The sequence below is a fragment of the Mastomys coucha genome, unplaced genomic scaffold, assembly GCF_008632895.1.
Source record: "Mastomys coucha isolate ucsf_1 unplaced genomic scaffold, UCSF_Mcou_1 pScaffold6, whole genome shotgun sequence".
NCBI lineage: Eukaryota > Metazoa > Chordata > Mammalia > Rodentia > Muridae > Mastomys > Mastomys coucha.
In genome coordinates, this window is record NW_022196912.1 from 26,383,171 (window position 1) to 26,402,159 (window position 18,989).

An 18,989-nucleotide genomic window follows, 5' to 3' on the forward strand; every position below is an offset into this window, starting at 1 on the left:
TAACACAGGAGGGGGCCCACCTTTTGCAGCCACAAGGGTCTCTGAGGATCCTTCTGCTTCCTCACTTTGCTTGCTCAATTAGCCGGGGTCATAGCATCCTGCCTTCTATGGGAATATCCCAGATGAGCTCTGTAGAACTTGGCCCTGGGTAGGGGGGTGCTTAATCCCAACCTTCAGGGACTTTTCTATGTTCTGATCACACTTGGGGAAAGACTCAGTGTCTTCCATAGTGGCCCACATAGATCCCCATGAATCTTTGTGTCCTTGTCCTGCTCAGATGTGGGCAATTCCTTACTTTGTACGATGCTGTGCCTGTCAATCCCCCAATTTCTGGAACAGAGACCAGAAAGCTTTTCTACATTGATTTTCTCTAAATTGATAGTCTCGTGACAGAAGAATAGTAATAAATCTTCTAGCTGGAAATATCAATGACGTCCACATGATAAGAGTCAGTAAGAAAATGGATTTACTTGAGAAACTAATTTCTACAGATCCTTCAATGCGCTGTAAAGGGCATGGAGCACTTAGCACCCCGAGTACTGACAGTAACACTCACCTCCTCCTTCTCTGGGCTGTTCCTGGACTCCACCTCTACCTGAAGGGAAATGGTTTCTCCAATGCTCTTCCTCTTGGACAAGCGGTCTTCATCTGGAAAAGAGGAGCCCAGAAGCTGGGGTTTCCAGTCCTTGTAAAGCCAGGGTTAAGCCACTGGTCCTACCCACCATGCTTTGGTCCACAGCCCTTAATGGCTCAGGGCACACTTAGGCTATACCTGGAGTTTCCAAAAACTTCTAGCTGCTGTGAGCTTTCTCCACCCATCATATGGTGGTCAGGTTGCTTCTTAGGGCTAAAGAGTTTTTGCATGGGCTGGAGAGATGGCTCAGCAATTAAGAGCACTGACTGCTCTTCCAAAGTTCCTGAGTTCAAATCCCAGCAACCACATGGTGGCTCACAACCACCTGTAAAGAGATCTGATGTCCTCTTCTGGTGTGTCTGAAGACAGCTACAGTGTACTTAGATATAATAATAAATAAGCCAGGCGGTGGTGGCGCACACCTTTAATCCCAGCACTTGGAGGCAGAGACAGGTGGATTTCTGAGCTTGAGGCCAGCCTGGTCTACAGAGTGAGTTCCAGGACAGCCAAGACTACACAGAGAAACCCTGTCTTGAATAAATAAATAAATAAATAAATAAATAAATAAATAAATAAATAAGTCTTTAGGCCGGAGCTAGCAGAGTCGACCGGAGTAAGCAGAGGTCCTGAATTCAAATTCCCAGCAACCACATGGTAGCTCACAACCATCAGTACAGCTATAGTATACTCATATACATAAAATAAACAAATCTTTAAAAAAAAAAAAAAGAGTTGTTGTAACCATTTATGAAGCATACTCATTCTCAACTAGCACAAGCTTGTTCCATCCACTCACAGCAGCAGGAACGGTCGTGCATGCAGCGTTCCCTGAATGCATCTGCCTTCATTGCTCCACACACCTCCATATAAACCCTCTAATGAGGCAATTTTGTAGTCATGTAACTCAGGGGTTTCCAGAGACTTGACAAAGGTGTCTTTAAAGAGAAGTAGCACAGACATCTTGAAATGGATCTCTGGTCCTGTAAGCCCACGTGCGCTCTCTCCAATACTATGCACCAGGCCTTCACAAGCCAGGTTACCTCATGGGCCAGCTGCTTTCTGAGACCCTAGACTGAAGAGGTGGTACATCGGAGTCAGGATCTCACCATAGGCTCTGCTACGCCTCCTCTTAGCTCTTAGGCAACATCTCAGATGCCACCACAAGTGGGTCAGGAGGCCACACCCCCCTTACCCTACGGCTCTCGCCTGGCAGGAAGGCAGAGGCAGACTGGAAGCCTTGTCTAGAGCTCACACCTGTTAGCTGAGGGATGTAGGGCAGGCAGAGCCTGTCCGAATTGTAGCCGCTGCCTCCCAGGACTTCACTGATTTTGCTCTGGCGGAAGAGAAACTCGATCACCACACCATCTAGATTCTGAGACAGCCTGAATGACAAGGAAGAGGCAGAGTAAGACTGTGGGCAGCTAAAACAATCTCTGGATGCCTTTATCACAACAGCAACATGTTCAGTATGCAAAACGACAGTAAAAGAGAAGAATACTCCCCTGGTCCTTTCCCCAGGGACACCCGATGTTACTTTATGCAGAATCCTTCAGTTGAATACGTTTATGCCCACACATAAATGTTCCCTCCCCCGGCACACTGTTCTGTGATTAATTTTGGTGTGCGTATGTGTGTACAGGTGTCCATGCATACATGTGTACTCAGATGTGTAGAGACCAGGGTCAATGGTGGGTTGTGTTACTTAGGCAATATTTTTGTTTGCAACAGTCTCTCACTGGCTTTGAGTTCACCAAGTAAGGCTGGCTATCCAGTGAGCTCAGATACCTGACTGTCTCCCTGTCGCCAGTACTGGATGACAAACCACATGCTATTACCCTTGGCTTTTTCTTTTCTTAACAACATGGTTTCTGGCAATTAAACTTCATATGTATAATATGAAACAACCAATTTACCAACTGATCTATCTCACTTTATTCACCTACTATTTAATAACCATTTCACATTAAATATTCTTTCAGAGTATCACAGACTTTCTAAATCTTTTTCTTTTGTGATGTTCAGTGTGGGATTCAATCCAGGACACATGCACGCATAGGCAAGTGCTCTATCACTGAACTACATACATCCCCTAACCCCAGCACTCCTGAACTCTTGCAGTTAGTGTGTGGAGCTGCCACAGTTTAGAAGGCTAAGTCTTGTTATTGGACACCTTTTGTTCCATAATATCTTTCCTGACATCACTGTCATGCTGGAGTGATACTGGTCCATAGCGCCGTCTGAAGGCAGGGTCCTGTCAGAGATGACTCCTCTAGAATGCATTTCCCCTGGGTTTGCCCAAAGCTCCTGGAGGTTGTGTTACTTCCTATGCAGCATGACACCCTGAGCTGGCTCATTGTGACCTGCCTGAGATCTGTCAGAATGGAGGGATTACAGTATGGCAATGAAGTCGAACTCTGCCCAGGACATGCCTAAGCCCCCGATGTATGTCCTTGCCTGGCCTCACACCTCCATACCTGGTACTGTCCTTACCTGGGCCTTTCCACAAACACATCCTCAGGAAGCATGTATGGTGCCTCTTTCTTCCTGGTCTCTATTACCTGGAATTTGGAAGGAAACAAACAGTGAGAGCCGGGTCCAGCTGGTTGAGGTGCCTCGGAGCAGGTGACAGGAAGAGCTGCAAGCTCAATTTCAGAGCTCCCCACCCCCAGCCTCCTTGGAGATTCTGTGCAGAGAGCTTCTCCAGGGAGAATCCAGATCCCCAGTCATCGTCAGAGCTGCCTGGGGGAGATGAGTGGCTGCTAAGGCTGTCACCACTGATGACGCACAGGTGCCAAGCGTCCTCTAGGTACAGGGTACTCACTCATCCCTAAGAGACTGAGGTTCTGTCGTCTATGCCTTATGCCCGTGCTTTCAATTTACACAAGTGAAAAGAGATTGCAGGCGGCATGTCTGCCTCTGACGGACAGGGACGGCTTGAGATTTCCTCAATAACCCTTGCAAGTGTTGGGGGAAGAGACGTGAACGTTACTGTGGTGGTGAGAAGCCAGGGAGAGATGGTATGCAGGTGTGCGAGGGTGACCTGGAAAGAGTCCCATGATTTCCAGTGAAGAGGGCCTCTTTTACTGCCGTATCAGCCCCGGGCCTGGGAAAGTTCAACTCTCTTGGGAAGTCTCTGGTGCACTGACGTAGCACCTTCCCTCATGCCCCAACCAGCTCAGGTCAGCAGAAACCTGGAATTTTAAACTTAATCCTAGACATCATATGACTCTACCCAAAATACTTCAGAATTTTTTTCTTAAAAAAATTCTTTTTTAAATGTGTATGAGTATTTTGCCTGTACGCATGTATTTGTACTATGCTCATGTGTCTGGTATCTGTGAAGGCCAGAAGAGGGTGTCACATCCTCTGGGAATGGAGTTATAGACAGTTGTGGGCTACTACATGGGTGATGGGAACTGAACCCAGGTCCTGTGCAAGAAAGAGCAGCCAGTGCTCTTAACCACTGAGCCATCTCTCCAGTCCCCTTCGAGAGCTTTAAAAAACTTTAAGCAACAACCGAGGAGGGGGCATGCACATGTTGTGGTTAGCTGTGGAGGTTTGGGGTGTTGATTCTTGCCTTCCACCTTGGTGAGGCCGAGTCTCTCTTGCTTTTGCCACTGTACCATATACTGGCCCAGGACTTTATGTCTCCGACTCCCATTTTGCCACAGGAATGCTGGGATTTAGGTGTGCACCTATGTGCTTGGATTTCTTAAGTGAGTTCCACGGTCAAGCAAGGGCTTTCCTCCTAAGACAGTTTCAGTATTGCCCAGAATGGCCTTGAACTGGAGATCCTTTTCCAGTAGCCTCCTGAATGGCTGGGATTACAGGTCTATATCATCACACTCAGTTTCCCCAAACTTTATTTATTAGCCCAGGCTGGCCCTAACCTTGTTATGCCGAGGTCTTCCTACCACTGAAACTTCTTGAGGGTTGAGGATTAGAGGCATATGTCACCATTTTTTTTTTTTTTTTTTTTTTTTTTTTTGGTTTTTCAAGACAGAGTTTCCTGGCTGTCCTGGAACTTACTCTGTAGACCAGGCTGGCCTTGAACTCAGAAATCCCACCTGTTTCTGCCTCCCAAGTGCTGGGATTGATTATAAGTGTGCACCACTACTGCCGGGCCACCATACCCAGTTTTATGTGGTGCTGGGAATTGAACCCAGGGATTTATGCATGCTAGGTGGGTACTCTACCATCTGAATCACATCCCCACTCCTCCCCCAAACTCCTATGAAGTTGCTTTCTTCTGAGTGGTTGGAGGAGTGTGTACCACGTGCTTCCATGAGGACAGAGGGTGGGGAGCAGGTATGAGACCCCTGAGCTCATAGGCCGAGGGCAGAGGATCTTTAGCTCTCCCACACTTCCTCCAAAGCGAAGAAGGGCTCAATGGGTTCTTGGGCCTTGACGACACCAACCTCATGGATGTGCTGGCAGAAGGCAGGCACTGTTGTGAGCTGACTGATGAGGTTCAGGTAGGCGGCACCCAGAGCATAGAGCGCACAGCGGTTATAAGCAGGCAGGTTCTCTTCATTGACCTGGGCTACATCCTGTGGTAACATAGATAGGCTTCCAGAGTTTTCCCCTGACAATTTAAAGTCTACACACTCCCACCTCACCTCTCCCCAGTCTTCTTAGAGATGGCTCATTTCTCTAGACTAAACCTTTGTCCCACAACCTGGGAAGGCAGAATTCTTCCTTATAAAGCTAGAGAAAATGGTTCACGGAATAATCCATGAGCTGGGGGCTCCTAAATCCCTACTAAGCATACAGGCAGTGGCTGCATCTCTCTACTCTGTGGTCCCAGCTATAGTGAGTGCCACTGTCCAAACCCTCCTCATTACTATTAACCATACCATAGCTGAAGCTTGGTTGATTGGCTGGGCTTGTTAAACTGGGTCCATATACTGAAAGCTGTGGGTACCATCAGGAGACTAGGACTCAAGAGAATTGCAAATTCCATCTCTTAGGGTAAATAAAGGTAAGTTGTAACATCCAGGTTGGCCTGCAGGATTTAGCAGGATTAGCATAAAGATAATTTAAGACACCTGTCACTAGGTTCAAGAACGTGACGCCTACTTAGCTTCAGGACCTGGATGTTCTGCAACCTTTGAGGTTGGGAGGACCCACCTTGAAGGCAGCATACTTCCACCCGGGCAGATCATGAAGAAGGTCTTAGGTCCTGCTGAGTACCACACTGGCTGCCCATGAATCACAATGCAGGCTTGTTAAGGACATGGGCCCCAGGCTCAGGACACTGTGGCTTTCCAGTTTGGGTAATGTTTCTTCATTTTTTTTGTTTTTGTTTTTGTTTTTCAAGACAGGGTTTCTCTGGGTAGCCTGGCTGTCCTGGAACTAGCTCTGTAGACCAGGCTTGGCTTTGAACCAACCCACAGAGATGCACCTGCCTCTAGGACTAAAGGTGTGTGCTACTGTCTGTATTTTAAACAAGCACCAGAAGCAATTCTGAATAAGTAAATCCTAGAGCGAGAGGATTTTTAAATGAATACAATTGTTTCAGGATTACTCAGGGCTTTTGCATGCCCTCTTAGGGATTTTTGGGGTCGCACTCAGACCCCATGAGGGACTTGAAATGTTAGAGGCTCAGGGATGATTCTAGGTGACCTTGTCTCTTCTTTACCTTAAAAATGACCAAGAGCCATGAATCAGTTTCTGGGGCTTCCCAGACAAGACTAAGGCTTGGGGTTTTCACGGAGTAAACCAAGCAGAGTCGCCGGACACCAAAACAACGGTCCAGCCACAGTTGCAGAGTATCCCTAGCTGTACCTGGCTATCCAGGCCCCTCCCCATGATCCTCATCCAGTCCTGCCCACATCCGGCCCCACCTGAACAGCCAGCACCAGTCGGATGAGATCCACCACCACCTCCTCATTGGCCAGCTCGATGCTGATGAGTGCCAGCAGGCCGTAGAGTGCCTCGTAGTGCTTCTGGATGTTTGTCTCCTCCTTGCAGCTCAGGTAGATGTGCCTGTATAGCTGCTGTGAGTGCTGGGGGTAGAAGAGCCATGGTCAGTCAGTGAGTGCAGAGGGGATGGGGAGGAAGGCCCATCTGAAGGGGAGGCAATAACTGTGGGTGGTACCCCCATCTCCATCCTCAGCAACTGGTTAACCTGGCCAAAGGAAGGAGGGAGAGAGACAGGCTCCGGAAGCAGTGGTGAAGCAGTGACTTACAGATTGGAAGGTTAGGACCTCTAAGCCTGGCCTCCTCTGGGGTTTGTGTGTTTTGTGGTGACCCTCACCTTCTTCATGAAGACAGTGTCCTGCCGGGAGCACTTGTCCACTTTCAACTTCAGGACCGAGATGTCACCAAGGGTGCTAGGGAGGATAGAGGAGCCTGTTAGCCCATGTGAGCCCAGCTCTGAGTTCACTCGGTGTCACTAAGTTTTTATCCCTAGTGCTGTGGGCTGCCTGCCCTTCATTCTTAGCCCAATCTCCATTTCCTCTGAAGTTCTCATGTTCCCCTTTCTCTTAAACTTTATGCTGATTATTCTCTTCTGTAGAGAGAATCTCCCGTGAACTGTGTGGAGGCGTCACCTGTCAACAAAAAGCTGGTGGCCTATTAGCAAAAGTTGGGTGATAAGAGGTGTGAGTTCTCATAGAAAGATAGGAACTCCGAGAGAGAGGTGTGGGAAGATTCTCCTCCCAGTCCCTGAGGAGAGAGCCATGTGGCACACACAGAACAGAATAAACAAGTTATACACATTATGAGTTAGTCAGGGAACAAGCCCAAGCTTATGGCCTAGACATTTATTAATAAATAAGTAAGTCCCAGAGTTTATTTGGGGCCTGGAGCATGAGTAGAACAGACTCTGGTTACATCCTTTTCCCCTTACTCCTTCCAAATCCCTGTTAGCCCATGTGAGGCCAGCCTGAGTTCACTCAGTATCACTAAGTTTTATTCCCAGTGCTGTGGGCTGCCTGCCCTTCATTCTTAGCCCAATCTCCAGTGTCAGTGGCCCTATGTCCTCCTCTTCCCTAATATCTCTTAGTACCTGCTATTCCACTTTCAAATGCCCACAGTACTCTCTCCAGCCCTCAGCCCAGGCACAAGCACACTCTGGCTCCCCATACTCCTTGGCCAACATCAGGGATGAATTCTAGTGGGTCTCACTGCACCCAAATTGTCCTCTACCTGGGTGTGAGGTGACTGGCCAAGAAGACAGGTCTCATTGCCAACCCCCCCCCCCACACGCACCTGAATCACATATCTACTGAAAGAGAGACCTCAAGCTCACCTGATGGTAGAGAATTTGTGGCGGTTGCCATGACGATCAATGAAACTGATGAGAATCTCTAGGACGAAGAGGCGGATTTCTGCATCCTCCATGAGGGCAGTGGAAAGAAGGCGGTCCAGGAAGTTGCTGGGCAGGGCTGACATCATGTTGTTGCACTGAAAACCTGTGGATACCTGGGAGGAAGCCGGGCAGGCACACTTAGGAACACTGTCTCTCTCAGTGCAGAGATAAGTTGGAGAAGCAGCCAGAAGAGTTCTGGTGTAAAGGGTCCAACCTCTGTATAGAGCTGCCACCCCATCCTCTCACTGGCTCTGAGGCCCCCCTCCCCGGAAAGTCTAATTGAGTACAGCTCAGTTGACATGTATGTGTATGGGGACAGCAACACAGGGGCAGTAAGTGTTAAAAGTGAGTAAAGGATGAGAATGGAGAAAGGCAAGAGTCAGGGAACAACGGAACGTCCACAGTACAATGTGTTGTCGAGATCAGGAGTCCCAAGAACGAGGGCAGAGGAAGTCACAGCTGCCTGGCAAACTCTGTTCATAGACCTGACACAGCCCTGTGATAATGGGGCCTTCTGACCCAAATCAGTCCACATAAATAGATACATCACATATGATGCCAAATGCTCACGTCGCAAAGGGTATTTCCTATTAAGTCCATTTTACAGACTGATACCTCCGATGATTCTGAAGGCTTCCATGGTGCCAGCCTAGCCCAGCCCAAGAGCATCAAGGGTTCTCTGAAGGGGGATATGGGTGTTCCTCAGATTGTCACCATACAACACTGGGTATAAATGAACAAGGGTCACTGGCATGCTGGGAACAGAGATGGGAGCTGGGCAGTGCAATAAACATAATAATGAGATCAGCGGTTCTCAACCTTCCTGATGCTGCGTCCCTTAAGTACAACACTTTCCCCATGTTGTGGTGGTCCCCCCAACCATAAAATTATTTCTGTTGCTATTTCATAACTGTAATTTTGCTACTGCTATGAATCGTAATGTGAATATGTGTTTTCGGATGGTCTTAGGCAACTCCTGTGACAGGGTCGTTTAATGTCCCTATGGGTTCAGGACCCACAGATTGAGAATTGCTGCTCTAGTGAGAGAAAGATTCTGGGAATTATGCTCTAAAAAGTCTGAACTTTTAGATGTTCATATGAGAAACTGAGATCTTCTCAAGGAAACAAGGAGCAAAATAGGAAAGTTCTCCTGGTGTTTATGATGGGTAAAGGTGGACATAGAAACACTGAAGACAATAACCTAGTTGTAAGATGTCCAAAGTCTTGGCCGGGGCAGTGAGCTTGTTACAGAAGCAAATTTCAAAGTTGGGCATGGCAGTGCGTGTATGCCCATAATGCCAGCACTTGGTAGGTTAAGGCAGGAAGGAGTTTGATGCCAGCATAGGCTATGTAAGATCCAAGGCCAGCCAGGGCTGCAAAGCAGGGGTGGGGGTAGAGGGGTGTCTCCTAAATAAATCACATACACACTCAGAGCTCACTGTGGCTGATACGCTCCTTAGGGAAACTGCATATTTAACCAGGGGGGTGTGGGAATGGTGCTTGGGAACAACAGAACTCGACCCCAGCAATGAAAGCTGAGATGCATTAGAACATATAGGAAACATGGGGGAAGGAGGTAGTGGTGGTGGCTGGAAGGTGGGAGAAATGGGGGAAACAGAGGCACAGGACCTGGTGAAGGGTACCGGGAAGGCAGATGGGGAGGAATTACCTCAAGACCCACAAGGTTTTAGTGACAAGGCTACCAGTGGGCACACAGCATCACCATTAACAAAGAGAAGCATTAGGTTTTCACTCTGCTCTGAACCACTCAGTGGAGCTCAGGTTGGGTTTCAGCCTTTCGCTTACCTCTTTAATAGCTAGCCATATCTATGCAGCATGGAATGCAACTGCTTTGGCTACCTGAAAGAAGCTGTGACCCACAGAGGCAGAGCAGGGTTGGGCTGGGGGTGGGGGGGCTCACCTGAAGGAGGGACTTCAGCAACATGATCTGGGTCAGCCGGTTCCTGTTCTCCCTGTAGGCCAGAGACACAACCTCAGCAGGATGGCAATAGAGTGCCCCCCAATCCCGGATTCCTCATCAGTTTTCTCACCGGGAGGCTTATGGGGGGACCCATGCCCTCCCTAACATTGGGGAGGGGACGGTTTGTAGGAGGGAGCCTGAAAAATTGCCATGGGACCTATGACCCTTCTGCTGAGGGGTTTTTGAGATGAGAGAAGAGGGAGAGCAGAGCCACAGAAGTCAGGGTGGATAACCAGGGGAGAGAGGGTAGGCGGGGAGAAAGCAGTGAACTAACCCAGTCCGTCCGGTCTCTACGGGGTGATGCAGGGAAGGCAGCGGGACTTTGCTCATGATGAAGAGGATCACCTCTGAGCGCTGGTAGGTCGGCAGTGTGCTGGCAAAGGAGCCTGTGAGGAAGAGGACAGAGAGCATGAGAGGTCCCCCGGGGTTCAGCAGCAGTTGAATGGATAAGTGAGGCTCCCTGGTGCCCAGGGCAGGGTAGGCCCAGAGAGATCTATCTGCCCAGGCAGGCTGCTGTGACCTTGTCTCCTGGGGAGGGAGCGGGAAGGACTCCAGAGGGCTCTTCCCTTGTTACCTTCATGTTGGCTCCTTTACTGGGGGATAGGGCCTGGGGCTAGGCAGCTCAATGGGTTTCACTGCTGATGAGCCCACGACATAGGCACAAGGACCTCTGAGAGGGAAGAGTCCCTGATACTGTGGCTCCACGTTTCTCAACATCCAGGGCACAAATAGTCTCCATTGCTTTCTTCCTTTCCTCTTTTTTTTTCTCTTAATCCCCACCTCCCTTCCAGTGGCCCCCACCGTGGAAGCACTAGGCATGCCTAATAAGGACGAGGACACAGGAAGTCTGCCTTTGCAGGAGAGCCTGTCTGAGAAACCCAGACTGATCTGATGCCTTTGCTCAGGGACAGCTAGGCGCATGTGTCATAAGCTGGCCTCCACTTCCCCCAGTGTCCCTAAATAACACAGCGCTAGGTAATCACATAGCAGATGCTATGGCGGAGGCCTGGTCCTCGCATAAGGAACGTCTCTATCTAGTCCTGGTTCCACCCCATCCTCCCAAGATCCCTTCCTTTTCTAACTCCTAGACCCCAGCCTAACTCCTCCCCTAGAGCTCTTCCCCTCTCCAAGCTTTGCCAGGGTCTCTCCTTTCAGCACAGCCCTAGACTTATCCCGTAGGCCCTGCCTGTCTCAGACCAGGGACTGAGGTCCCTGGCAACCTCACCCCACAGCCTCATTCCTCTTCAAGTCTTATCAGACCTCTCCCTTCTCCAAGTCTCACAGGGTCCCTCCCCTACTAAGTTCCTTCCCCAGACTCCGCCCCTTTCCAAGCCTCACCCAGATCTATCTCCACTACCCTGTCCTAGGCCTTGGTTCGCAGGCTCTGCCTCCTTAGCCCCGCCTCCAGATCTTTGCCAAAACTCCTCTCCTGGAGTCTGGGCCCCCAAGCCTCCATGGCCCCTCCCAACTCCACTCCTTTCCCCACCGATGGTTTTGATGACCGCCTCCTGGAACATGCGCTCCTCATGCTCCTTGATGATCTTGGAGCCTAGGCTCACAGCGCCGTCGTAGCTCCCGGTTAGCGCGTAGTCGATGCTGAGCCGCAGCTGCCGCAGCAGGGTGTTAAACATCTCCAGTACCGTGGGCCCTGGGCGCCAAGGGGGAGGGACCCACAAATCATGACAGGAATCCCTCCTGCTCTCCAGGCCCGCGCAGCCAATCGGCTCTAAATCCAACGCCTGCACACGCCCCTTGCCTTTTGCTCCGGACCCCCTTACCGACAGAGCCCGTGGCAGCGATAACTGCAGCTTCCGATAAGACTTCCACGATGCCGGCGCGCACAGTCGCCGCGCTGCGGCTGTTGGCATCCAGGTGGCTCAGGAGCTGCTGGATAACCAGGTGGGAGTGCTGCGGCTGTGGGGGAGGAAGACGTGCTGGTCCCCAGACAGCTACCCCCAAGGCCCGGTAGCCCTCTGCTGGAACCCAGAGGCTCAGGGTGAACCAAAATTTGACATCCCACAGCCAGTGGACACGCAGGTGGCACTCAGATCTCGCTCTCTTTCTTACAGCACTCCCCCCGCCCCCGCAACTCCCCACAAACACGGAGCCAAATCCCAGGGAATCTGCGTTTGCACGTTTTTCCTCATTTCCTTTACTTCAAAGGCGGCCAAGCAATCCATTTCAAAATATTGTCTTTCATTTCTCTGTCCCCAGGTTTTACTGGCAAGGCTCTTGAGAGGCCACGTGGTTCATCCCAGTGTTGCTCAAAAGGGTGGCTGGGAACCCAGTGCCAATTCAAGATCTGTCTGATAACACTGCTGTTAAGATGAGGACAGGAGGGAAGTACGCCCTGCCGCCCTGCCGTAACCGGGACCACTCAGGGAATGCAAGCCGTTTGTCTTCTTCGAGATTTAATTTTCTCTAGGAATTATTTTCCATTGTATTTCATTAAAAAAAAAAAGTTGGCCTAGGATGTACTAAACATTAGACAGAGAGCCCCTTGTAATTCCTTCCCAGCCGGATGATACAGCATGATCTGTGGCAGCTGGGGGTCTCTGGGGGGAAGTCAGAGGACACCTGGCTTTCTACTTTGTGCATTGTCTAGCACCAGGAACTGCCCTCCTTGAGCAGGGGGGTGGGGTGGGGGACAAGCTGGAATAGGGACAGAACATACCTGAATTGAATACATGATGATTTTAAAGCAACGGGTGGCAAACACCTTGGGTTCCCAAAGAGAATGGTTATCCAGGTGGCTGTGAGGGAGAAAACATGGTGGGAGGAGGAAGGTGACTAGGAAAGTCCCAGGGAGGTAGGGAGTACAGATGAACTTGGAGGGACAGTGACACCTCCTGAGAGCCCCTGGCAGTTCCCAATCAAGGGAGGGTTTACAGTACAGGCTCTGTAACTTGACACAAGCAATGAAGTTGGCACCTTTGTTCAGTTTTTGGCACCCTCCTCTCAATCAGCCCAAACTACAGGTAGTCACTGTGTGATAACCTAGCTGTACGAATCAAAAAATGGATTGACTTGGCCAGAGCACATCTGCCAGGCCATCTCCTCTCTTCTCACATCGGCAGATAGGGGCGACTGGGGCAGTTGGCAAGGAGAGACTTGAAACAGTCATCAGAGAGTAGAGCATTTCCTGGGTGGGGAGGAACACTCACATAAGAACGGGCTTGATGGCGTTCTTGATATTGCCGAAGGCCGCTCGGCCCAGCAGCTCTCTCAGGCACCTTTCAGCCAGCTCTGCTGGGTTCTCCTTTTCCTTCTCTGGTGCTTGGAGGGGCGAGGGAGACCGGCTGTGAATACAGAGCCATGTGGATAAAGGATGGGGTTCAAAGCTGGGAGCCAGGATTGTATAGCCCTACGTTTCTGTTCAGGACAAGCAGGGATTGGAAATAAGCTACACCAGGTCATAGAGTAGTCTTTGGCTGTCAGGGATCGATCTGGGAGAAGACTGGGGGAGACAATAGAGTTGTTTGTGGAGAAACACTTCTGGGTGGGCTGGATTGCCTCTAAGGGTTCAGGAAGAGGGGGGTGAGAACTGAAAAGAGGAAAGAGAGGCAAAAAGGTATGGTGATTGGCTGACTTAATGGTATGAAAATCAGCGTGAACCTCTGAACAGAACTCCCCTTCTAAGAGAGCCAAATCAGATCAGTGAGCTGTTATATCAGAAATAGCCACCAGGGGGCACACTTACTTTCTTCTGCTAGTTTTAACAGCCCAGATGCAACTGAGTGCATTTTTTTTTTTTTTTTAAACTGAGCATCTAAGCACAAAAAATCAGGTAGGAAAACAACAGCAACCTTTCTCTCTATATCCCATTCTACCAGGGAAAGTAAGGGTCAGGGGACTGGATGAGCCTGATGTTTTGGTGGCTCTAAGATTAAAATTCAGCGTCTGCAGTTCTTGAGTGGGTGTGGCCGGTAAAACGGTCATGTTTTAAGGTCTGAAATGGCATCATGAAGCGAGACAGGGAAGTTCCAATGGAAAGTCTTTAGCATTTAGAACCACAAGAGCCATTTTAAGCCTCCTTAGTCGACACGATCTGTCTCTCTGCCCCTTGCATCCTGATCAGTTTACCTGTGAACTCAGGCAGCACTGAGCCATACCGCTCTTGCTGTCTTATATGAGAACTGAAGGGGCTCAAGGGCTGGCAGAAGATAGACCAAGCATCCAAGCACCCAGCCTTGCTCTCATCGGGGAACAAGCCACAAAGCCAAGATTGCTGGCCTTGTACATTCCCGCCCAAGCTAGGTATGTTCCAGGAGCCTGGGTGTGAGGGCGAGAGTTAACAACCCTCCCGTGCCCCGCCTCCCCTCACCTCTCTGCCTCTTCCACGTGCTGCAGATTGAAAAGCAGCGACGGGACGATCTTGTCCATGTGCTGTGGGTCCCAGATGTTGGCCTGCAGCTCATCATTCACCGTCTTCCTCACTACCCCTTGTAGGCCTTTGATGCCAGACATCCGGATCCTGTGAGGAAAAAGGCGGAGGCGTGTCCACACCCTGAGCATCTCTACAGCCAGGAGAGGAGCTCAGTCCAAGATCTTGAGTGCTCGCAAAGGCTCCTCCACCTGCTCCTCCTCGTGGGTTCTGCGCTGGTTGGGATACATTAATAAACAAGATCCTTGTCCTGTGTAGCTTATAAACTAGTGGGTGGAGACAGATGGGGATCAGAGACATAGGAGGGGAACGAAGAAAACCACGGTATGGGGGATGGGGGGATGACGGGCCGGGCCCCTTGGTGAGTCTACTGGGAACTCCACAGGCCCCTGGACTCCCAGCACTCACTTAGTCTTGATTTCCAGGTCATCGTGGCTTGAGTGGCACATCTCACTGAATCGGGACACAAAGAAGTCGTAGCTTCGATGATAGGAGGGGGTGTCCTCTTCAATGTTGGCGAACTTCACAAACTGTCGGGCAGAGGAAGAGAGTGTGTGTGAGAGGCAGTCATGCTGCCCCTTGGTTCTGAGTGTCCCAAGCACCTGCTACAAAAAAAAGCCACAGCTCCAGGTCTCTGGGGAGCGGGTGGCACTTGCTAGGACTTGATGGAGAACTGGGTCAAAGCACGGAGCACCTCTTTGACTGAGTTCTGAAACAGAAGAGCAGATCTGAACTTTGACTTCCAAACTGGAATCACACTTTACGGTTAGAGTTTTGAGTGTTTAAAGTTCGCCATTTTGGTAGTCTCCCTCCCTCCCCATCTCTTTCATGGGGCAGATGTTGGTCTTGAACTTGATCCTCCTCCCCTTCCCTCCCAATGGCTAGGATTACAGGTGTCTGCTTCCGTGTCTGGCTTCAGCCCTCATCTTTAGTAGCATTCTCTGCTGCTGTACGTTTCCAGTTTTAAAGAGGGAATTCATTTCAATCCAGTCTCCCACAGAAGCAAGCATCCCGTACAAAATAAACTGCTAAAAACTAATACGATTTATTTTGCTTGATGATATAAGTGCTAGCATCCCCAAACAACTCTACAAGGAGATTAGATTAATGGGTTGGAGATACAGCTCAGAGGACAGAGTGCTCACTTAGCATGCATAAGCCCTGGGATCCACCCCAGAATCGGATAAACTGAGTGTGGCAGCCCAGGCCCCAGGAGATGGAGGCAGGAGGATCAGAAGTTTGTAGAGCAAGTTTGAGATTACATAAGACCCCACCTCAAAAAGAGGGTCTAGATTTACATTTTATAATTTCCTAAGTATTGGTATGTTTAAAAAATATACACATTCAAGCCAGGCAATGGTGGCACACGCCTTTAATCCCAGTGCTCAGGAGGCAGAGGCAGGTGAATCTCTGAGTTCCAGGCCAGCCTGGTCTACTGAGTGAGTTCCAGGACTGTATATAGAAAAACCCTATCCCTCCTACAAAACAAAAAAACCAACCCCCCCACATTCTCAAAGTATCTAATTGATATACTTTCATCATATTTGGTATTAATTGCCAATCTGTGTTAAAAGTTAAGTTTACCCTAATTGCAAATTAACAGCATCCTTTAATCTCATTATTTATTATAGTTTTAATTTTTTTATTAATTCTTTGAGAATTTCATACATGCAAACAGTATTTTTATTCAGCCTCTCCTCATTCCCCGATTCTTCCCAGATCTGCCCTCTATGCTTCCCACTCTGTCCCAACATGTCCTTTTTTTTTTTTTTTAAACCTCACTGAGTTGGAATTGCACCGTTCATACATTCATGGGTGTGGAGCCATCCACTGAAACATGGTCAACCTACCAGGGCCCACACCATTAAAAAACAAAGAAAGAAAGAAAGAATCCCCTAAACCCGACTCTCCCTCTCTCAGAAGCCACCAACTAACTATAGTTCTTTAGCAATGGCTGGGGCTCTTTAGGCCTCTTTAGGCCTCTTTGTCCTCCCTGCTGGACTGTAGACTGGTTTGCTCTTGTGCAGGTCTTGAGTAGCCAGCTGTAGTTGCTGGGAGTGGATGAGCCCTTCGGTCCTGTTTTGTTTTGGTTGTCCCTATCTAGGTCTCTTACACTCTTTCTGTTCCCTCTTCTGAGGTAGTTCCTGAGCCTTGGTGGAAGTGGGGAGGATTCCGACTCTTGGTTTGTGGCTGGGCACATCCTATTCTCCACTCTGGCGATTGTGAGTTTCCACCTTAATCACCAACTACACAGAGAAGCCTCTGTGCCGAGGACTGAGAGCTGTGCTAATCTATGGGTGGAGAGATAAGAATTTAGAGGGCAGTTTGATACTATATCTGGTTAGTAAAATAGTAGTAATAGGCTTGCCCTGGGGACCGTGTGCTCTCCAGCCATAGGTTTTTGAGCAGATTTATAGACGTTGGTTTTTTCCCAAGGTGTGGACTCAAATATAATAAGAAGGTGGTGGGTCACTCCCACAGCATTTGTGCCAGCTGAACACATGGGCATGTCTTGCAACTCAGTCCCAGAGAATGATCTGTTTACCACGCCATGCCCACCAGGTTGCACAAAACCTTGGGAACCACACACATCACACAGACCTCCTCCTTTAAACTCTTCATAGCAGATATTTTGTCACAGTGACACAGAAGTAATTAATACAGGCCATAAGTAGGCAGTTGTTTTCTGCTGATTTATAATTGTTCAACACACGAAGTGGGTAAGGAGATCTCTCTTTCTAAGCTAAAGCTAAAACTCACCCATATGTACATTTGAGTGCTCTAGTGTTAGCAATAAATGAAAATGGCATTGTTTGCATTATTGATGTGGTGGTGCAGTGAGGTATGGGAAGAATCCATGTCATCCCAAGATAACTGATTCACCCAAGCTCAGGAGTTCCAGAAACAAGGGCAAAGCAGGGCCTTGCTATGTGGCCTTCCTATGCCCCTAAGGTATGACCACTGCCTTGGCCGAAGCATGGGTCAGGTAAAGTTCAGTGTTTGAGAAGGCTGCAAAGGATGCTCCGGTTCTTAAGCACCAACAGGAAGTTCCCAGGCTACCTCTTCACAATCCAAGGCCACTGCAACCTCTTCTACCTCTTCTTCTATGAGACAGGGTCTCACATGTAGCCCTGGCTGGCTTGGAACTCATTATGTAGATCAGGCTGGCCTGCCTCTGTCTTCCAACTGCTGGGATTAAGGAGTGAACCCTTTTAAAACACTGGCTTGACCTAGAGTTTAGAAGAGCAGACAGACCTCTGCCTCCCATCTGGGCCATCTCATTCCTGTTTTTGTCATGGAGCACAGGAGAAGCTGTTTAACTTCTGAGTCTTTACTCTCTTGAGGCAGGCATAGGGAATAGCTTAGCAACTTAGGACTCCCCTTGGCTTGGGCTATACACACAATCTCTTAAAAAATGTACCTAGCAATTGGAACCTGTATCTAGCTGTATGTATCTCTGCTGTACACAGTGGAAATAATGATTCCTTCTAGCATCTTCCTAATAATGCTCCGTTTTTATGGAACTAGAGCCAATGGTCCCATCTAGCCTAGCCTAGTTTTGGATAAAAGTGCAATAAAGCAAAAACTGTCTTCAGGCAAACATTTAGGACAAGTCCCCTATTTACCATTTTATGCCTATGGATACTTGAGCATGCATATCATTGAACTCAGATGCATTATGGGAAAGAACATATATAAGTGAGCAACGGCCTACCCAATCTAAGGCTGTCAATCAAAATAGAGAACACATACTTCATTCAAACCATAAAACTTTATAGTTGGTCTTTCCCTTTTCCTCTCCTTCCTTCTATGCTTTTTGTGGTGCTGGGAAACAAACTCTGGTCCTTACAAACACCAAACAAGAGTTCTAAGGCTGACCTACACACCCAACTTTCTTGTATCTTATGTGTGTGTGTGTGTTTGCCTTAAAAAACAAAAACAAAACAAAACAAAAAACAAGGTCTTGGCTTGCAGCTCAAGATGAAATTAATGATTCTCCTTCCTCCAACTTCCAAGTGCTAGGAATACAAGCATGCACCATTGTACCTGCTACTGCCTGTATCTCTTGCATTAGTATTTTGTGGACTGGTTTGGAGCCTGCCTATACATTTGAATGCCAACTCCTCCAATTATCAATAGGGTGACCTGAGACAGGTTACTTAAGCTCCCTTGGCCTCAATTGTCCCACCTATAAAATGGGGTTAATAATGCCTTGTATGCATGCTATGACTAGAATGACCAATAGCCTTGCCTGTCACTTTAAAAAAATATTTATTTTTATTATATGTATGTATATGCCTGAGTATGGAATACTCACATGAATGCAAATGCCTGAGGAGGCCAGGAGAAGGCATCAGACTCCCAGAAGCCAAAGTTATAAGTGGTTGTGAGCATCCTAATGTGGATTCTGGGAATTCAACCCAGATCCTCTGGACCAACAACCTGTTCTCTTAACCACCGAGCCATCTAGCCAGCCCCAGTCCTGTTTTTTATTTAAGTGTTAGTTACTTAATATATGAAGTCATGAAAGAAAATAAATTGAAGTTGAAATTTTGTTTCTTTTCTCTCCCTCTCCCCTCTCTTTTTCTGATAAAGCAATGATGAAGGTTTCCATGACAACAAACTGACAACTCTGAACACAGAACATTTCAAAGGTCAGAAACACTGCTAGGTC

At 48.6% G+C, this 18,989-nt stretch overlaps 1 protein-coding gene across 4 annotated transcripts in view; it reads right to left on the reverse strand.

Moving 5' to 3' along the window:
• Efr3b (EFR3 homolog B) overlaps window positions 1-18,989 on the reverse strand; it is a 77,832-nt gene that overhangs the window by 8,027 nt on the left and 50,816 nt on the right. For 2 of the 4 annotated variants that reach the window (XM_031355488.1, XM_031355485.1), the window contains exons 5-19: window positions 14,723-14,844; window positions 14,255-14,404; window positions 13,095-13,229; window positions 12,605-12,683; window positions 11,709-11,844; window positions 11,417-11,578; window positions 10,205-10,316; window positions 9,871-9,922; window positions 7,890-8,062; window positions 6,894-6,969; window positions 6,481-6,642; window positions 5,053-5,184; window positions 3,125-3,192; window positions 1,889-2,016; window positions 557-648 (exon numbers count right to left, since the gene is read on the reverse strand). In XM_031355488.1, coding sequence (XP_031211348.1) covers window positions 557-648; window positions 1,889-2,016; window positions 3,125-3,192; window positions 5,053-5,184; window positions 6,481-6,642; window positions 6,894-6,969; window positions 7,890-8,062; window positions 9,871-9,922; window positions 10,205-10,316; window positions 11,417-11,578; window positions 11,709-11,844; window positions 12,605-12,683; window positions 13,095-13,229; window positions 14,255-14,404; window positions 14,723-14,844 — 1,779 coding nt within the window. The remainder of the gene's footprint in view (window positions 1-556; window positions 649-1,888; window positions 2,017-3,124; window positions 3,193-5,052; window positions 5,185-6,480; window positions 6,643-6,893; window positions 6,970-7,889; window positions 8,063-9,870; window positions 9,923-10,204; window positions 10,317-11,416; window positions 11,579-11,708; window positions 11,845-12,604; window positions 12,684-13,094; window positions 13,230-14,254; window positions 14,405-14,722; window positions 14,845-18,989) is intronic. The other 2 variants (XM_031355487.1, XM_031355486.1) reach the window with 2 other exon arrangements.